This window comes from Lissotriton vulgaris, unplaced genomic scaffold (genome assembly GCF_964263255.1).
Source record: "Lissotriton vulgaris unplaced genomic scaffold, aLisVul1.2 SCAFFOLD_315, whole genome shotgun sequence".
Taxonomy (NCBI): domain Eukaryota; kingdom Metazoa; phylum Chordata; class Amphibia; order Caudata; family Salamandridae; genus Lissotriton; species Lissotriton vulgaris.
This window is the reverse complement of record NW_028250410.1, coordinates 786,511-807,438: the sequence shown is the minus strand read 5'-3', so window position 1 is coordinate 807,438 and position 20,928 is coordinate 786,511. Positions and strand designations below refer to the sequence as shown.

Below are 20,928 nucleotides of genomic sequence, written 5' to 3'. Positions count from 1 at the left end.
CCAAATAGAGCACATTGGCATAGTCAAGCCTGGATCCAATCATTGCTTGAACAGTGATTCTCCTATGAGCCTGAGACAATAGAGGAAGAAATTTCCTAAGTATTCGTAGCTGGCCAAAGCATTGGCCGACCAAAGCAAGGATCTGGGGTTTGAAGGTAAGACCATTGTCAAATTTGACGCCCAGATTCTTAGCGACCGCAGTAGGAGAGGAAGGAGGATGCATATCTGCCGGCCACCAAGATTTCCATTGAGTGTCAGGAGAGCAGCCAAAAAATATAATTTCAGACTTGTCTGAATTACATTTAAGCTGGTTCAGCTGAAACCAGGAAAAAACTGCCTCTAAACAGCTTTTAATAGAGTCACCCGCGAAATCAGTGTTCTTGTCACAGGTAAATAGCAGCTGCGTGTCGTCCGCATAGGACACGATACGCGCGCCAAAGGTCTCTGCTAGTTCGGCCAGAGGGGAGAGATAAATATTAAATAAAGTGGGGCTAAGGACAGATCCCTGTGGCACTCCCACATCAAGAGATGGAACTGTTGCTGAGAAAGGGGGTGACCAGATCAATTGTTGACGTTCGGCGAGAAAGGACTTAAGCCAATTGAACACCGTCCCTCTAATCCCGATCTCCTGAAGTCTTAAAAGGAGCCGGTTGTGAGGGACGGTGTCGAAGGCCGCTGAGAGGTCTAATAGTACCAGCATAGCCTTCCCACCGCGGTCAGTCACTCCCTTTATGGTCTCCGTTACCTCCAGTAATGCTGTTTCTGTGCTGAGGTTAGAGCGAAAACCTGACTGCGTCTGATGGAGAATGTCATGGGCCTCTATGAATTGTGACAAGGTAGAGTGGTGAACCTCTAAATAAAGAACTGGCACCACTCGGTCCACTCCCAAGGTCTACACGTAACCTACGTGTACATATTCACTTCTAGTTTTGAAGGCCAGAAATATTGGTGCTGCCAAAGTGAGTTTCTCACGTTTTAATCAGGGCAATCAGGCTTTCCGTCTCTGCAAGTCTTACCTTGTCCAGGGATAAAAATAATTACGCAGCCTTACTTTCAAGGCTGCCATTGTGTGCTACAGCAGGCATTTAATAGCAGAACCATTTGTTGGGGCTCTTGAATTTACACAGCTCTTTAAATATTTATAGAAAACTGAGTTTGTTTAAGCAACGCGCATCCAGTCACTGAGGCCTCTGGGACTAGCTCAATTAATAATCCCAAAGTTCCTCTCCCTACAGCCTTCGTGTATTTATGGGCTTAATTGAAAAGCGTGAGAAATAGTTTGATATGATTTTTTTTTTTCGCTTTTATTCCCAGTTCGCTTTATGTTCATTGTTGGTCCCTGTTGGACCAGGGGTCTCCGGTCCACTTAGGGTAGCTTGGCACAAGTGATAAGGCCTAACTCCAAAGCAATGTGGTGTGCTTGCTTTACACTTAAACAGTAACCCAACGTATTTCCCACTTAAAAACGACACCACACCATCTTTAGAAAAATATGGAAAAGCTTTATCTCTAGTTTAAATTTCAACTTCAGTTTTTAACAGTGAAAATCTCACATGATAGACATTTCCAAGTATGATTAATCAAAGCATTCGAACATCACATTCCCTTTGTTCACAATTCAGTACCCAACAGATGAGATGAGCTGGGTAGTTCCTCTTAATCCTTAAACTCTAGCAGTTACTTTACAATTTTAATGTATCAAGCAGCAGGTCACATTTCAAAAATAGAAAGCACAGATATTTCTATAAATTTGCAAAAGACGTTGTCACATATATCAAAGAGTTGTTAATAAGATTTCGTATTCCAACTAGGCAGCCATTCAGTTCGTTTCAATTAGAGCTTCTAATAAAACCCCACAGTGAGATTAACTTTGGTGTTCCAGAGTTACTTAATTTTCTCTATTGCCTGCACATTCCCTCTCCAGTCCTGTTACGCATTTCATGTGAGAATCCAAGTTTGATTACCACCCCAGGCCTCACTTCCAAGGGTTGTGACAACAATTTCTCTCCTCTAAGTGACTCGAGGCCAATCTATCCAGTGTTTTACTATCCCCGACTCTGAATACAACTCATCAAATTATTCCCCACTCAGTGTTGACGGAAGGGAAACTCTTTAACACTCGGGTCAATTCTACCTCACGCGAGGCTCTCACCGGCTCTTAGAACAGAAGGAGCCGACAATCCTTTCAATCCCTGCCCTGTCTTTAGTCTGCACTCGGGGCCGGGAACGGAAGGCAGATATGGTGGAAACTACCGGCCAGAATCCCAGGCCGGTTAAGCTTTTCCCTCACCCCCACATCTGGCACCTTCCACCGCGTCACCGCCTCTGGCAAGCCGGCCGCTTCCTGATTCCGGCACCGGCCCTCATTCCTCCCTGATGGGTGGAGCTGACGACGCCCACCAGCCCAGGCAGAGAACAACGGGGCGGTCCGCTTTCAATTCAAGGCCCGCCCCATTTAGCTCTCAATGTGGAGCGGGTTCGGCGCCTTGGCCTGACTGTGACCCAGCGGTACCACAGGACACACAGGCTCTCGCTGGTCGACTCTTCAGAGGGATCACGGTATCGGTGGAATTCTCCCCTTCCTCCCTCCTCTCCCTTACTATCTGTGGCCGATAAAGGGGGGGGGGGGGTGGGGGAACAGGTTGTTTAACGCCCAGGGTAATGTAGGTTTCTCTTTAACCCCTGCGTTTCCTCTGCACAGACAGTCATCTCGGAGGGATTCTTTCCTTGGACAGCTGTTAGTACGATGGCATCCCCATTACTCTCCCAGGTAGGAACTTGGTCTTGAGGAACTGGGTCCTGAGGAGTTCTTAAGAGCCTCACAGACCATCTTCACTCCGCTAGGAGGGCCAGTAGCAACGCCGGTCCCCTCAGGGTTTGCACTCACCACCTTTTCACCGAGGCGACGTGTTGTCCCTCTGTGACCTGGCGATCTCTAAGTTCAAGGGAAGAATAGAGATCATAAACCACTCCCCACTTTGTTACTGGGTCCTCCTGATCCTTCTCACAGCTGGGTCAGTTCAGCCGGTAGGGAGGCAGATTCACCACACCTGGCAGCAGCTCCTCAGAACCATCAGCCTGGTCAGGATCACTCTTCCATATACACAGCAGTCTGCACTCCAGTCAGTTTCTTAGAGTGGACAAAATGGCCGACCAGTGAGCTACTTATATAACCTAGGTCCAGGTCACCAGAAGGATCCAGAAGGTTCTAGATCCCCCTAATGCTAGCCTATGGGCCATGGCTCTGAGGTAACTCCTGACAGAGCAACCATTTTGGATACTCAATAGGCCACCATTTTAGATAGGACACACCTGCGCCTCAGCACTGTTTAGCAGTGAGAAGACGCCCGGAGGTTTTAAAAGTCAACATCGAAAAAAATAGGGTAGACAAAAAAAAGAAAATGGAAGGCAAAAAGGGGAGAAAAATAGGGAGGGACCACCCAAAGGGCTGACAGGTCTAACAGTCCCAATCTGGTAATAATTAAAAATGTCAACCAGCCTGGCTTCTTAATAATCCTCCACCAAGTTGTTGAGTCCTGCTCAAGTGATAGCACATGTCGCCGGGCCTATCGCCAAGTGGACAGAAAAGCAATGGGATGGGGAGGACCTCCCCTACATAGGAAGAGGACAGACCCCACAAGGTCGAACCACCTGCTCTCCCTGAGACACAGGTATACGCTGCCTGAAGTCCTAAGGAACAGCTAGTGAACATTGATACTCCCACCAAGTCCGCAGGGCGACAGGATCTTCTCCACTAAGCCAGACATAACCTAAGAGATGGTGGCAGAGAGAGGATGCATGAAAAGGGCGCCTGTCCACTGCACCCCCAATACGTCACCCTGGCGTGCGTTCGCACTAGTGTGCCATCACCCGGGCGGGAGGCTGGTCCTCCTGGCCCGTGGACACTGTACTCAAGGGCTCGGGTCTTCCACATTTTACAAAAGATTCTCACTCCTACCTAGGGCCTTTGTTAATGTTAACACATTCTGGGGCGGTGGGGTGCATGTCAGAGGGAGGAGTTTTGGTTTTCATGTGGGAGTTCCCTTTAAATGAGAGTGTGTACAGTATGCAGGCTCGAAGAGGCAGCTCGGAGTCCTGTAGTCACTTCTCTGGTGATCAGGCCCACTGGGAAACATTCCCAGAATGATAACAATCTGTTTGCTTAATAGCTTCCAGTTTATTTACTGCAGATTCTAAAAGGGCCAGGCATGCACAGTCCGCTCCGAAGCACTACAAATGTCTATTTGAGTAATGAAAAATGACTCCGAGATTCTAAGTAAGAGGGTCGCTTCTACTTTATCAGCACACCGAGCTCTGTGGGGTGGCCTAATGCTAAGGACACAGTTTTAATAAGTACAAGCTGGGGGGTCTGCTAGTCAGATTTACGTGGATCCAGGCCTCCATAGCATATCCCATGAGCGATTCAACATTGATAAATTATTGTGACGATTGATTAAAGAAAAGAGCAGGAGCTGTGCCAGGCCATCGTGATGAAGTATTAACCAGAGGGCCTACTGCGAGGTGCCTGTCCCCGCTATTAGGCCCAGTTCTGCCACCTTCCAACCCCAAACACCCGCTACTCCCGGCACAGAGGAGCCTTGTAAAATTCAGCACAACTCTAGCAACTTTGATCCACCATGTAAAGTTTGCAGAAAACATGGACAATAAAGGCTCATTGGCAACAAATTCTGATTATGGAAAGTAACAGCTGCTCCTGGGCAGTGGTAGAGCGGTGCATTAAGACCTTAGGACGCATTTGAAGGACTAGGGCAACTGTTCAGATCCAAAGAAGAGCCAATAGAAATCAGAGGCTCTGGGAGGTATACAACTGCCCCACTGTGGAACTCTAGACACTTCCAGAGGGATAGAAACGCCAAAAGCGACAAGCACTCAACGAAGAAACAGACTCCCTTTTCTCTTTAGCAGGATCAGAAGGAGTTCTTGGAAAGAATTTGGATGAGTTTCCTCCTCAGGGACATGGACATCCTTTGAGGAAGAAGAATGTTAAGTCCTAGGAGGTAATCTGCCCTCACTGGAAACACACAGAGCTAGGAGAAGGAAAAACCTGGTGCTCACCGACTTCTTGATCAAATGATCGCTGCGTTGCTTTTGCCACTTGTTACACTTCATACAGGTCTAGAGGTAAAACCAGCCCAGGACCTAAGAGTCTAGGAATGGATAACGGCCCCTTACTTTGAGAAGGTGATCGGCTTTCAGTAAGTGTGACCCATGGCTTGTGACTCTTGCGCAGACATTTGATGGGGTATTTGCCAGGATCTACAAAGCATAGTACCCCCTTTTGGCATCATTAACAGCATCTTTGTTATCAGTAGAGAGGATATCGAGGTAACTAAAGGAAGTGTCTCTCGCTCATGGTACAGTACCACATTTTAGGACTAAATTTGGCACCAGGGCCAATATGGAGTCTAGAGTAAGAGGAGATTAGCCAGCAGGTGAAACAAATCTTTACTTTCTTTTTCATGAGATTTCTACTCAAGTCTGCAAGAAATAAAAGTCTACACGTGCCAGAGAGGCTTCCAGGCATTAGGATATCCATTAACAGTTTTGGAGAGAGGAAAAGAGGTGGTTGGTTGAAGGTTTCCCACATACATGGATATCTTGGTGATGCCCGTCAACCTTTGATGAGCTATCAAAACATGGAAGCTTTTGGTTAAAAGCACACATCAAAAGCTGCAGGATGCTTACATCAAAAACTCATCTGACAGAAGAACAGATAGAATTAAAAACCTGAAGGGAGAGGCCGAAACCCACCAACTAGGTGGTTTGTGTCACATGATTGCTCTGCCAATCTGCAAAGTGGTGTTTCAGATCTTTCTAGAGCTCGGGCTACTAGAACTAATGATGGGAAAACAATAACTAACCTGAAGCAGTGGAGTAAATGTCTCAAGCAATTCCCTGCACGTAGTAGAAAGAGCTTGAGGGGGGACCTCTGATCAATGCCTTCGCAATCTCCTACCCCAGTCTTTGGAGAATCCGCGTAAAACTGAGATTGTAGCAGTACCCACAGCAGGGCAGTGTCCTACTGAAAACAGTGCTTGCAGGTCACTAACGATGCGTAGGTTTAAAATAAAGTGAAAACCGCTAAATTAAAATAATGGGAAGAATGCTCACATACAGCAGAAAAGTTGGTAGGTGTGTATAACATGCTAAATCCTCCCTTCTATGCATTTTTCCTACTAAAAACCGAGAACAGTTCATCATCCCTCAACATGTATTGGTCTCAAAGAGGCATTGTTGTAGCCAATGTACAAACAGTTTTGAAATCTGATACAAATCAAAAAATAACACTGCATCAGTTAAGGAACCCTCCAATTATGTCCTCGTCTTTGTGTAGCGCAGACCATAAACTAAGGTGCCTCTCGGGCTCACAGCACACACCAAACTGGTTTAACTGAGCAGTCTTTTTCACCCCATGTACCAAATCCATGTCAGACGTTTGACATGTTTGTGCTGAATAGCAAAGTATTACGTTTTAATGAGGATTTTACACTTGAAATAGTTAAGTATCTATCTATGCCTTGTCGATTTGGTACAAAACACTTAGTTTGAAAAAGGAACAAACAAATAACCCAAAACTTTTTTTTGATCCAGCCTTGACCGGGCCAAAAGTTTGACTTTGGCTATTACCTTCCCTTCCTCAACTGGAAAGATTTACTATTGTAATCCAGTCCTTTTAAAGTGGGAGATCACACCAGGTGGCGGTAAGTTGCAGTAGTGTTCGAAGTTGGACATTTCACAAAATGAGATGGGATAACAGTACCGCTAATAAAGCAGGCCATTTGGCACCATATATCCAGAGCTCATGAGAATGAACACAATAAGCATCCTTAAAGCAACACAGCTGAACTGGGAGCCAATGAAGAAAGCTTAGTGGAGGAGAAAAGTCTGATACACAGTCTGATACGTTCTAGTGCGAAGATCAATGGACCAACAACATTTTTAACCCTCTTGAGCACCCGACGCGACTGATAGGCACTGGAGTACAGAAGGATCAGACGAGTGCTTGTGTGTCAAACATTAGTCCAAAGGGTTCGATCTTGAGGATACCTGCCCAAGATATATTTAATTATGCTTCATTTAAATGGGACTCTTGTATACAGCCAGTGGTTATCCTAAAACTCTACCATGGCTGAGTCTGTAGGCCACGCTGGACATTTACGGTGGAGTGCAAGCAGGAATTGAGCAGTTCCCCTCCAACATCTACAATAGATTTACATTTCCACCATCAGACCTGGAACTCGAAAGGCATGAGTGGAGTGTTGTGTTGCAATAATACCAAGTACAGGGTGGTGAATCTCATTGAGCGGTAACAGTAGCATCTTAATACCAGTCTGGCAAATGTCTCAGTCTTCTGAAAGTGATCAATCTTCTACTCACACAATTTACTTCACAAACATTCTATCAATAAAATAACGGAGAATTACTCACACAGTGGGGGACCAAACAGCACGGTGTCCAGCGCTTTCAGCTGCAGCTTCTGCCGGTGGCTCCTGTCGGTCATCTTCAGCACAGTGCCGGTCATGGTGGCGTTGGTTATTGCCAATCTGTAGGAAACGAGAAGAAGGAGGTGGTTTCCCATGTGTCTCACAAGAGGTGCTTGATCTATGAATCTCCGGTCTGGTGGCCAACGGTCTACTACAAAGTCAATGCCTCACTGACATCGATGTAAGGTGAGAGATTTACACACAGCCCAGATAAGAGTTCAGGTGGACGAAGCTGCTGAAGAAGTGCAGCACACAGACTCGGTTCTTGGGAACACACCAGGCACCTTCGAGGAAGGTCACGCGAACCAGCGTCACCGGAACTGCAACAGCAGAATTGTGCAGATCCAATACCTTCCTAAACGTTAGCTTGCAACAATCCCTTGAGAATACCATAGAAGATACAGTTGAAAGCTGGCTTAAAATGCCAATTTCTGTTCCAGTGGTAGTCTATCTGGCCACTTTAGAAGATACTGGTGGCAGACGACCCAATCCCTGTACAAACCTTGTCCTTGTACAAACCTTGCCTCAAAAGCATATGTCTCTCTGCCAAAGAGACAGGAGTGCAAGGACAGTGATGCAAAGCATCCTCTTTAGCCAAGTAAAGGAAGATCTGAGGGACAAGAAATGGCAGCTTAAAGACCATTTTGACTGGCTCTTTCAAGATGGGCATTGCTTAACAGGGGCTTTGAAACTTGAATATAAGCTCCCGGTGAGCATGGGGAAGGAGTTTTGGTTTATTTGGGTGTTCCTCCTCAACCCATATAACAAGTAAGAAAACAAGTTACTTACCTGTAACTACAGTTATCCAGTATTGGTATCTTTCATAGATTCACATGCCTGAATCATTCCCCGTCGTCGAGGCGGGAGTCCCACGGTAAATTATATATATATAGCAGTGCCTAAAAATCATTAGTAGTAGGCTAGAAAGAATATAGGCCCAACTAGGCCCAAAACTTAGCAGCCTATCTACCTCATTATGTAAAAAGAACTGAAAAAGTAGCCTCAGCCAATCAGCTAACCTCACCCTCTAGAACCTTCCCAGCCCAGGCAGTTCTCCTCAGATTTTCCCAGCACAAGTGAGAAGTAGTATCCATAATAAGAACTGCCCAGCCGGGGAGGAGGGTGGGTGCATGTGAATCTATGAAAGATACCAATACTGGATAACTGTAGTTACAGGTAAGTAACTTGTTTTCTTATCCAGTATTGGGGTATCTTTCATAGATTCACATGCCTGAATCAGAGTAGCAAGCAGTAATAATCATAACTGTCGGTAGAGGAAGGTGGGAGACAATCCAAACCATATATCCCCACACAACCTGGAAGGTACTAGAGCAATAACATATTTCAATACATATGCAAAATCATGACAATACCTTCATATAAAATATATCTATATATAGAGCATTAAAACAGTATATTAGCACACATGTAACAATAGAAACAAGAAAAACCATAACAGGCTGACCTCAGGGAAGAAGATGCTGCAACACTGCTTCTCCCACTGACGTATCTTCATGTAGCACCGGCTGCAGGCAATAGTGCTTGGTAAAAGTATGCACACTTTTCCATGTAGCAGCACGGCAGATGTTTTCCAGGGTCACCCCTGCAAATAGGGCAGTAGACTCTGACATCATCCTGGTGGAATGCGCCTTAACCGTTCTTGTCAGGGGCTTGTTCGCTTTCTCATGACAGAAGACAATGACAGAGGAAAGCCATCTGGCTATAGTTGCCTTCGTCACTGCCTGACCACGTGTAGCTTGTCCATAAGCTACAAACAGTTGGGTAGATTTGCGCAAATCTTTTGTCTTTTGTAAATAGAATTTGAGGCATCTTTGGACATCCAAGGAATGCAGCATCCTTTCAGCTGGAGTCTTGGGGTCTGGAAAGAAAGTTTTTAGTTTCACCGTTGATTGATGTGAAACTGGGTCGGAACTTTGGGAATAAACTTAGGATGAGTTCTAAGTGTCACACAATCTTTTGAAAAATGTAGGAAAGGTTCTGATATAGTGAACGCTTGTATCTCACTTACTCTCCAGGCTGAAGTGAGGGCTAACAGAATAGCCACTTTCCAAGTCAAGAATTTAAGTTCTGATTTATGGATTGGTTCAAAAGGCCTTTTCAGCAATTGAGATAACACAATATTGAGATCCCACTCAGGAGGAGGAGGCCGTACTGGAGGGAAAACTCGAAATAATCCTTTAAGGAACTGTTTAATTAAAGAGGAAGAGCACAAAGATGGTTTGTTGTAACTCTTTCTGAATCTGGATATGGCAGCAAGGTGAACTTTGATAGAAGAAAAAGCGAGACCTGATCTGGCTAGAGACAGCAGATAAGGCAGAATCTTCTCTGGAGGAGCCTGTAGTGGATGGACGTCATGCTCCCCGCACCATAAACAGAATCTCTTCCATTTGAAGCGATAGGTTCTGATGGTAGACTGTGCACGAGCCTGAGATAGAACAGCTCTACAGTCTGGAGAAATCTCCAGGTCCTTAAACTCTAAGAAATCAGGAGCCAGGCGTGCAAGTGCAGCGACTGAGGATCTGGATGAAGTATTTGTCCTTCCTCCCTTGTCAGCATGGAAAGTGTCGGCTTGAGGCGCAGTGGAGGTTGATGGGAGAGTATCAGAAGCTCCTGGAACCAATACTGTCTCGGCCAGCGAGGAGCAATCAGGATTAGAGAGCAACGCTCTCTCTTCATTTTCTGTAGAACCTTTGGGATGAGAGGAATCGGTGGGAAGGCATATGCAAAGATTCCGGTCCACCTCATCAACAGGGCATTTCCTCTCGATCCTTGCTGGTGGAACCTGCTGGCAAAGTATATGCATTTGCTGTTCTGTTGCGTGGCAAACAGGTCCAGTGTTGGTGTGCCCCAGAGCTGAAAAATTGTTTCCACTTGGCGTTGTTCGAGTTCCCACTCGTGACATCCTGTGAACGATCTGCTGAGATCGTCGGCCAGAGAATTCTGAATTCCCTGAACATGCTCCGCTCTGAGGGAAATTTTGTGATGGAGTAACCATTCCCACATTTCCTGCGCTTGAAGAGACAGGGCTAGAGATTTTGTGCCCCCTTGCTTGTTTACGTAAAACATGCTGGTGGTGTTGTCCGTGCGCACCAGCACTGCAGAGCCTGCAATTCTTGGCAGGAAGGCTCGCAAGGACAGGAAAATGGCCCTCAACTCGAGGCAGTTGATGTGTTTGTGCTTGTACTGATGGGACCACCGTCCCTGCACTTGAAGGTCTTGGAGATGACCTCCCCAACCCTCCATGGAGGCATCTGTCGTTAGAGTAAATTCCGGTAGGGTCTGAAGAAAAGTGAGCCCCGGAGACAAATTGTTCTTTGCCGCCCACCATAGAAGAGCCTGTTTCATCTTGGGCGTGACCTTGATACGGTCCTCGAAAGATCCGTCTATCTGCTGCCACTGTCGATGCAATTCCTCTTGGAGAGGCCTCATTCTGAGTCGAGCCAGTGGAACTAGATGGAGTGCGGAGGAACACATCCCTAGCAGGGAAACAAACTGTCGGACCGAAAGAGACTTTTTTGACCGTATTTGACTTGCCAGCTTTGTGATCTTGTCCTGACGAATTTGGGTCAAGAAGGCCTTGCACTGAGAAGTGTCTAGTACTGCTCCTAGGAACGTCAGAATTTGTTTGGGTTGAAGTTGAGATTTTTTGACGTTGAGGGTCAGGCCCAGATTCGAGAACATTGATAGAGCACTTTTGACCGATTGCCTTGTTGAAGTCTTTGTTGGACTCTTTATTAACCAATCGTCGAGGTACGGGAATACTTGGATTCCCTGTGACCTCAACGCAGCTGCAACTGGGACTAGAGTCTTGGTAAAGATTCTTGGTGCAGACTTCAGGCCGAAAGGGAGCACCTTGAATTGAAAATGGACACCAGCCACTGTGAATCTCAGATACTTGCGGTGGTTTGGATGAATTGGAATGTGGAAGTAAGCGTCTTCCATATCCAGGGAAGCCATGAAATCGCCTTCCATGAGGCAATTGAGGACATCCGTGAGCGTCACCATGCGGAAACTTTGCTTTTTCAGATATTTGTTTAAGTTTCGTAGATCCAAAATTGGACGCCACTCTCCTGAAACCTTTTCCACAAGGAAGAAGCGAGAGTAAAACCCCTGATTTTTCTGGGATGTTGGGACTTTCTCTATCGCATTTTTGTGTAGCATTTTCATGGCTTCCATGTATAACAAATGAAGACGAGGAGGGGAGGGACCCCTGGGCGGTGATGTTGGAGGTTTCTGCAAGAACTCCAGAGTGTGTCCGTGTTTGACTATGTCCAGAACCCACTGATCTGAAGTTATCTTCCGCCACTGTTGATAAAAGGCGGAGATCTTGGCGCCCACGGGGAGGGAAGGAAGGGAGGATGGTGTCCGGCAAAACTCACTGGCGTTTATTTGAATCGCGTCCCTGGTAGTTAGAACGTCGTTTCCCTCCTTGACGAGAGAAACCCGCTGACGATGACTGCCGATAGGACTGTTGGTAGTACGGCTTATTCTGAGGTTGATACTGGCGGTTTTGCTGATTTTGATAATGTCCTCTGGAAGAAAAACCACGGCCTCTTGCTCCTCTGAAAAAACCTCGCTTATACTGTAGTGTACCAAGCGATTTGGCCGTATCAGTATCCGTTTTGATCGCAAGCAAAGCTTCATCTATGTGCTTGCCAAACAATAACTCGCCATTATAGGCCATGTCAAGTATTTTGGTCTGGACTTCAGGTCTGAAAGATGTCGCCTTGAGCCATCCCTGCCGTCTGAGAACTGCCGCTCCGGCCAATTGTCTAAAGGCTGTATTAGATACATCGAGGGCGCAATCGATAATCTCAGAAGCTGCCCGCTCGCCTTCCATGACAACCTTCCTGACCTCTTCAACACGGTCATCTGGAACCAAGTTGATGAACTCCGACAGATCTGACCACATTTGTCTGTCATAACGTGCTAAATTTGCCAAAGAATTAGCAATCTTGACAGTAGCAGCGGCATTAGCTGAGAACTTCTTCCCAATCGCATCCAATCTCCTGCCCTCTTTGTCTGGCCGGCGTTGAAATTGGTGCAACCGGATTTTTGGATCGTTGTTGAGCCGCTTGTGAAATCACTGAGTCAGGACGCGGATGACCAATCAAACATGAAGGAGTATCCGGTGGTGCTCGGTACTTCTTGTCGACTCTTGGAAGAACCGCCGGGATGGAAGCTGGCGTCTTCATAATATCAATCCCTTCTTTCCAAATATAGTCAATGATAGGGATAGATCTGGACACCCTTCTATACCCTTCTTTGAAATCATGAAGAAAACAGTCAGTCTGCTCAACCGAAACTGTAATTGCAAATCGAGCAGCTGCCCGGTGCATGATGTTATGAAAACCTCCTATGTCTTCTGGCGGAGAATCTGAAGGTTGTGGCAAATTAGGAGAGGGCATAGGAATTATGTAATCATTCCATGGTTCCGTGGGCGTGGAATCCGGAAGTTCCCCATCCTCTCTTTCATCCTCATCTGGAGAGGAGACGTCAACATCCTGACCTCCAGTCCCGGGGTCAATATCCTGCCTTGGAGAGTGCGAAGGATGTGGCGGGGGATTTACTGGCATGTCTACTGGCACAGGATTTGAAGTAGGCAGAGTTGATGGAAACCTCTGACGATAATCAGCCAGCATGGCCTGCAAATCCTGAATTAGAAAAGATGGAAGATGAGTCGTGTCTTCTGTGTGTTGTTGCTCCTGATGATAAGGAGTAGTTACATTTTCTTGATAGTAATGAACCTCATCATCATCCTCATCCTCTTGATATTTTATGTGTAACTGGGAAGGGTGATGGGCCACTCCAAAAGGATCGTCATCATCCCCTTCATTATCAGAATCTGCCTCCACGTAGTTTTCCAAAATATGCGAAGGCAAGAGGGGAGACAAATGAGAGTAACTCTGTCTCTGAAATGATTTCATCTGAAAATGGGTATACTGTACCCTTACCGGAGATGTGGGCAATAAATGCGTAGACGGCACATTCAAAGATGCCAGCGCTGCTGTCGATGGTAGAAGTGAGACAGATGTGTGAGTTGCCGGTACTGTCGTCGACGGTATCGTCATTGGTGTTGTAATCGTGGACGAGGACTTGTTTGAAGGCGTCCTAGTAGACGGATCCGTCGACGGACTCTTCGTCGTCGATCTCGTCGTCGACGGTGCTAAAACCTTCGTCGACGGGTTTGTAGTCGACGGGCCTGTCGTCGACAGGGTCTTCGTCGACGGGCTCTCCTTGACGGGCTCTCCTTGACGGGCTCTCCGTCGACGGGCTCTCCGTCGACGGGCTCTCCGTCGACGGGCTCTCCGTCGACGGGCTCTCCGTCGACGGGCTCTCCGTCGACGGGCTCTCCGTCGACGGGCTCTCCGTCGACGGGCTCTCCGTCGACGGGGTCCTCGTCGACGGGGTCTTCGTCGACGGGGTCTTCGTCGACGGGGTCTTCGCCGACTGGATAGTGGAAGCCTTCGTCGACGGGGGAGCCGTCGACGAGAGCGTCGACGGAAGCGATGACGAACGCTTCGTAGATGGTGATTTGGTCGTCGACGGAAGACTCGTCGACGACGAGCTTTTCTTCGATGATTTTTTCTCAGAAGAAGAAACCATGACGGACATCACAGGAGAAGTAATTGCCGAGGTGGTAACAGTACTTGAAGAAGTAGAGGACGTAGAATAGGTGGTGACAGTGAGAGAGGACACCAAAGAGACAGCTTTAGTGCGGACTGTACTCACAGCAGAAGACTCTGTTGACGCAGCACTCCTTGTGGACTCAGAGGGTTTATGAGAGAATTTAGGTTTTTTCAATCTCTCAGGGGAACACCTCTCTTTGGAACTGGCTCTCTTACTTGAGGTAGAGGCTCTGTCCTCGTCATCTGTGGCAGACGACTTTAGCCACAAAAGAACTCTTGCCTCTCTATCCCTGGTGGTCTTAGGAGGGAAGGTTCGACATATCCTGCAATCCTTCACCACATGTGAAGGATGCAAACAATAAATACAGTCCGAGTGCTGGTCGTCCACATGGACCCTCTTCTTGAAGCATGAAGCACAAGCCTTGAATAAAGCCTTCTTTTCCGACATCTTGAGAGAATAGAAGAAATTTTGAAGAAAAACTGAGTAGGCACTCAGGGAGACTCCCTTACACACGAAGTGCGGTGAAAATCTGAGGAGAACTGCCTGGGCTGGGAAGGTTCTAGAGGGTGAGGTTAGCTGATTGGCTGAGGCTACTTTTTCAGTTCTTTTTACATAATGAGGTAGATAGGCTGCTAAGTTTTGGGCCTAGTTGGGCCTATATTCTTTCTAGCCTACTACTAATGATTTTAGGCACTGCTATATATATATAATTTACCGTGGGACTCCCGCCTCGACGACGGGGAATGATTCAGGCATGTGAATCTATGAAAGATACCCCAATACTGGATACATAAATAAAATAAATAATGTGGATATGAATGTCCTTTAACTTCTTAAGTGAAGCTTTCTGCAGAGTCAATATCTGCTCAATTCAGGACAGAAGTGTCCTGTCCACTCACTGCCTTGTCACTATTTTGACAGTCGCTGAGAGTCTTTGGCCAATAAACATGTGTGTGTGTGTGTGTGTGTGTGTGTAAGGGCAGGTGTTCAGAAAGGGCCTCAGTACCAGGTGCCACAGAGCAGAAGGAAGAACAATAGTTACTTACCTGTAATCTGTGGTTCTCCAGTATTGGTGTCTTTCATAGATTCACATGCCTGAATCATTCCCCGTCGTCGGAGTGGGATTCCATGGTACATAAAAATAGCAATAATATGCCATAATTATACAGTAAATACCACTAGAATAAACCAGGAAGTAAAGTAGCCCAACTACAGTAGGAAAAAAACTTCCACATCTATGACTATCATAGTCATTTTGTATAGACCAAACTACAGCCAATCAGGCGCCAGCACCCACCAGAATGTTCTCCCCAGAGGCTCAGGCTCTCAGATTTTCTCGCAAGGAGTGAAGGTAACCCAAAATAGCCTAAAAGAGCCTCTGAGGGGAGGTGGGCGGGTTGCATGTGAATCTATGAAAGACACCAATACTGGAGAACCACAGATTACAGGTAACTAACTATTGTTCTTCTCCAGTATTAGGGGTGTCTTTCATAGATTCACATGCCTGAATCAGAGTAGCTAGCAGTACATCCTTGTCAGGCAGATGAGCATGTTTGTCCAGCTTGCCAGTGAATAGAACATAAAACAGTATCATAGAATATACCCATATTGTCTACGTATAGTAGAATACAGTTCTGCAAGCAAATGTAACAAACATAGCATAAACAAAGCCTGACAGTGAAAAAGGAGGTGGGAAACAGAGGCTCACCTTATTTGAAAAGGTTCCGCAGGACTGCTCGACCCACAGACGTGTCTGCTTCGCTGGCTGTCTCCAGACAGTAATGCTTTGTAAATGTATGGCGACTAGCCCAAGTAGCCGCTCTGCAAATTTGCTGAATTGGAACTCCAGCAAACAAAGCCGTTGATGAAGATATTGCTCTTGTGGAATGAGCTCTAGGAGCTGTTTGCAGCGGTCGTCCCGCTTGCGTATGGCAAAAGGCAATGGCAGACGAAATCCATCTTGCAATTGTCTGTTTAGAGACTGCCTGCCCCTTACGAATAGTCCCGTAAGTGATGAACAGCTGATTGGAAGAGCGCAAGGCGGATGTTCTCTGCAGGTAGAATTTAAGACATCTCTTGACATCCAAGGTATGCAATGCTTTTTCTGCTTGTGATTGCGGATTAGGAAAATATGTTTTCAGAATTATAGGCTCATTGAGGTGGAATTCCAAGGGTACCTTGGGAATGTACTTTGGATTAGTGCGGAGCACTACAGAGTCGCTTGTAAATTGCAGAAAAGGCTGTTGGATTGTAAAGGCCTGGAGGTCACTGACTCTTCTGGCGGATGTCAACGCCAGTAACAATGCCACTTTCCACGAGAGATATTTGAGGTCAGCCTTGTGAATGGGTTCGAAAGGATGACGCATAAGTTGTGCCAAGACCACATTGAGATGCCACATCGGTGGAGGTCGGCGTATTGGAGGAAACATCCTAAAGAGTCCCTTGAAGAATTGTTGTACAACCCTAGTCGAGTACAAGGAAGTAGCACCATCTTGCCGATATCTGGATATCGCTGCTAGGAACACCTTTAAAGTTGCGTGAGATAGACCTAATTTTGCCAAATGTAGGAAGAACGGTAGAATCTCTTCCGGTGTTGCTGAAAACGGGTGAAGCCCATTTGCCTGACACCAAATGCAGAAACATCTCCATTTTAGACTGTAAGTCCTTATTGTGGACGGTGCCCTCGCCCTGGCCAGTACCTCTTTGCATTCTTCTGGGATGTTCAAGTGGGCGAACTCCCGGTATTCAGGCGCCAGGCTGCTAATTTCAGAGATGCTGGATCTGGGTGGCAGACCTGTCCGTCCTGCATACTGAGTAGGTTCGGGACTGGATCTAATTGAATTGGTTTGCACTCTGATAGTAGGAGGAGTTCCGTGAACCAATATTGGCGTGGCCATCTGGGTGCAATTAGGATTAGTCTGCACGGTTCCTTCTTCACTTTCCGCAGAACTCTGGGTACAAGAGGGATTGGTGGAAATGCGTACGCATAACTTAGGGACCAGTCCAGAGAAAACGCATTCCCTTGAGAGTCCTTTTGGGGATGCCAGCTTGCGAAGAGCTTGCATTTGCTGTTGGTCTTCGTAGCGAATAGATCTATGTCTGGGCGACCCCATAGTCTAAAGATGCGCTCCACCGTCTGTTGGTGAAGCTCCCACTCGTGAGTGGAGACCTTCGTTCTGCTGAGCGTGTCTGCCAAGACATTCTCTATCCCTGGAACGTGCACCGCTTGAAGATGTACATCGTGTTCCAAAGCCCACGTCCACAACTCCTGGGCTTCCTGGGAGAGGAGGAGAGATCGAGTTCCCCCTTGCTTGTTGACGTAGTGCATGCTTGTTGTGTTGTCCGTCTTTATCAACACATTGGAACCTTGAATGACTGCATGAAACGCCTTGAGCGCCAGGAAAATGGCTCTCAGCTCCAAGCAGTTTATGTGCCAACGCTGCTGCAGGGCAGTCCACTTGCCACTGATAGTGAGGCCCTGAAGGTGCGCTCCCCAACCCTCGAGAGAGGCATCTGTCGTGATGGTGAGGCTTGGTGGCTCTTGGAGAAACGCACACCCCTTCTGAAGATGTCGTTTTTGCATCCACCATCTGAAAGAGTTTTGCATTGTCGGTGTGATGCTGATCATATCCTCGAACGTTCCTGAGACCTGTAGCCACTGCTGGGTCAGTTCTTCCTGTAGAGGCCTCATTCTGAGGCGACAGTTCGGTAGCAATGGGATGCAAGAAGAGGCCATCCCCAGAAAGGATTTGAATATCCGAACAGAAACTGACTTTTTTGACAACAGTTTCTGTGCCATGTCCTTTATCCTGAGTTGCCTTTCTTCCGAGACAAAGGCTCGAAGTTCCTGAGTGTCCAAAGTTGCTCCCAAAAAGGTTTGTCTTTGTGACGGTTGCAGTTTGGATTTTTCGTGGTTGATGGAGAGGCCCAGGGACTGGAACAGGTGTAGACATAGTTGCAGATGCGAATGAACGACTGCTCGAGAACTGGCCTTTATAAGGCAGTCGTCTAAGTATGGGAATATCTGGATTCCCTGCAGCCGGAGATGCGCCGCCACTGGAGCCAGAACCTTGGTGAACACTCTTGGCGCCGACCGTAGTCCAAAAGGAAGAACCTTGAATTGGTAATCCCTGCCAGCCACCCTGAAGCACAGGAACTTTCTGTGACGAGGTAGAATTGGAATATGGAAATACGCATCTTGGAGATCTAAAGTGACCATGTGATCCCCTGCTGCCAAAAGATGCAATATTTCCTGGAGCGATAACATTCTGAATGTCAATTTTCTCAAGTATTTGTTCAGAGCGCGAAGATCTAGAATCGGGCGCCACTCTCCATTCTTCTTCTTTATCAGAAAGAATCTGGAGTAAAACCCCATTCCTTTCATCTTTTGAGGCACGCTTTCGATCGCTCCCTTCTGCATCATTATTCTGATTTGAGCAAATAATTCCTTCAGGTGAGCTGGGGGGGGGGTCCTTTTGGAGCAACGTTTGGGGGAAATTTCTCGAATTCTAGGGCATGACCCCTGGACACTATGTCCAGGACCCATTTGTCTGATGTTATTGACTGCCAACTTGAGTAAAATTTGGATATTCGCCCTCCAATTTTTTCTTTTGAATAGGGCAGTGGTGGCGGCAGGTGAAAAATTTCATTGTCTTTTATCCTTTCCACGGTAACTTGTTCTACCCTTGTTTTGGGGATAGGAAGGCTTTCTTTGGTTGTAAGACTGATAGCGTTGAGTCTGGTACCTTTGGTTATTTTGCCTGTAAGAGGATTGCTGGCCATATCCACCTCTGGTAGAGGACGCTCCCCGTCCTCTCGCTCCCCGAAAGGGCGGCTTTCGAAATTGAAGAGACACTAAGGATTTCGCAGTTTCAGAATCCTTCTTTATAGTTTGCAAAGCCTCTTCTACCTGAGGTCCAAACAGATATTCACCATCATATGGTAGATCCAGTACCTTATGTTGAACTTCTTGCCTAAAAGAAGTAGATCGCAGCCACCCCTGCCGGCGAAGAACTGCAGCTCCTGCCAGCTGCCGAAAACCTGTTGAGGCCACATCCACAGCTGAATCAATAATCTCCTCCGAGATTCTTTGGCCTTCATGAAGTATCTTGAGCGCCTCAGTCTTTGAAGTTTCAGGTATAAGATCAAGATATGGTGCGATATCAGACCACATTTGCCGGTCATATCTACCTAATATGGCCAATGAATTTGCCGCTCGAACTGTCGTAGCCGCCATTGTAGAGACACGTTTTCCTATAGAATCCAAGCGTTTTCCATCCCTGTCAGGAGGGGCCGTCAGCTGGCACGAAGGATTTCTAGCCCTCTTCTGTGCCGCTTGAATTATTACAGAGTCCAGTTTAGGCTGTCCTATAAGGCATGCTGGAGATTTGTCTGGAGCCCTGTACTTCTTCTCCAAACGTGGTAGGACTGGAGGAATGGATGCTGGTGTTGCCATGACTTTAATTCCCTCCTGCCAGATGAAATCAATAATGGGAATCTACTTAATCTGTCGCCTTGGTTGGTCTTTAAAGTCATAAAGAAAACAATCTTGCTCTTTATGCTCCATATCAATATGAAAACGTTTAGTGGCGCGTTCCATCAAGAGATGGAAGCCAACCACATCCACTGGTGGAGAAATCGAAACTGCATGGCGCGAAGGGGAAGGTGTGTGCTCCTGATATTCATCCCACTCCGACTCATCTTGAACCTCACCTTCCTCCCTTTGCTCCTCCTCCTCCGAAGACAAAGGGTCGGCTCCTTCCGCCTGTACCTGTGAAGCAGGCGATGTAGGAAGTACTGGCTGCAAATTTGGTGTCGGCACCTCAGTATTAGGAGTAGTCGGCTCTGAGGCCACTGGTTCTGAAGGTGGAAACCTCCTGTAGTAATCGTCCAACATGTATTGGAGATTGGACAGTAAAGCCATAGGCACTTGAGTGAGTGGCAAGGAATCCACCTGGGATGGCATCTGCACTTCTGGATGATCTTCTTCCTGCTCATCCTCCTTCAACTGGATATTCAATTCAGAAGGACTTGTAGCCACTCCAAACCTCTGATCTGTTTCTTCCTCACTATCCGAGTCCAGAAGACGATCAGGAACTTGCGTCGTCGGCTTTGGTGCAACGAAAACCGTAGACGGAGACCATACTTGCAACGCGGTACAGGATGAAAACTGCGGCGTCGACGGCGCGTTTCCCAATGTGTCAGTGGCCGATATTGTAGGTGCCTTTGAAATTGACGTCGACAGGATGGACTTCGTCGACGGTACATCCTTCGATGACGGTACGCCATTCGTGGACGGTACCCCCTTTACCGACGGTACACCCTTCGTCGACGGTACGTCCCTCGTCGACGGTATACCCTTCGTCGACGGTGCGCTCTTCGTCGACGGAACGCCCTTCGTCGACGGTATGCTCTTCGTCGACGGTTTCGTCTCCGTCGACGGTACGCTCTTCGTCGACGGTATGTTCTTCGTCGACGGTATGATCGTCGACGACTGGATGGCCGTCGTCGACGGAATGATCTTCGTCGACGTGGAGGCCTTCGTCGACGGAACGCTAGTCGTCGTCGGAATGACCTTCGTCGGCGGCAGCGCCGTCGACGATATTGTCGCTGACGATCTTCTCGACGACGGCAAGGCTTTCAGACTCGATGTCGACGAGGAATCGCCGACGGCAGTCGTCGACGAGATAGGCCTTACCGTCACGTAAACCATAGTTGGGGAAGACGCCGCCGTCGTCATAATCATTGACGATTTAGGAGATGAGAAAGTCAT

At 47.2% G+C, this 20,928-nt stretch overlaps 1 protein-coding gene across 2 annotated transcripts in view; it reads right to left on the bottom strand.

The window, feature by feature from the left end:
• Nucleotides 1–20,928, bottom strand: part of LOC147663269 (stromal interaction molecule 1-like) — a 515,456-nt gene that overhangs the window by 150,446 nt on the left and 344,082 nt on the right. For both annotated transcript variants that reach the window (XM_086950573.1, XM_086950572.1), the window contains one exon: nucleotides 7,450–7,565. In XM_086950573.1, coding sequence (XP_086806699.1) covers nucleotides 7,450–7,565 — 116 coding nt within the window. The remainder of the gene's footprint in view (nucleotides 1–7,449; nucleotides 7,566–20,928) is intronic.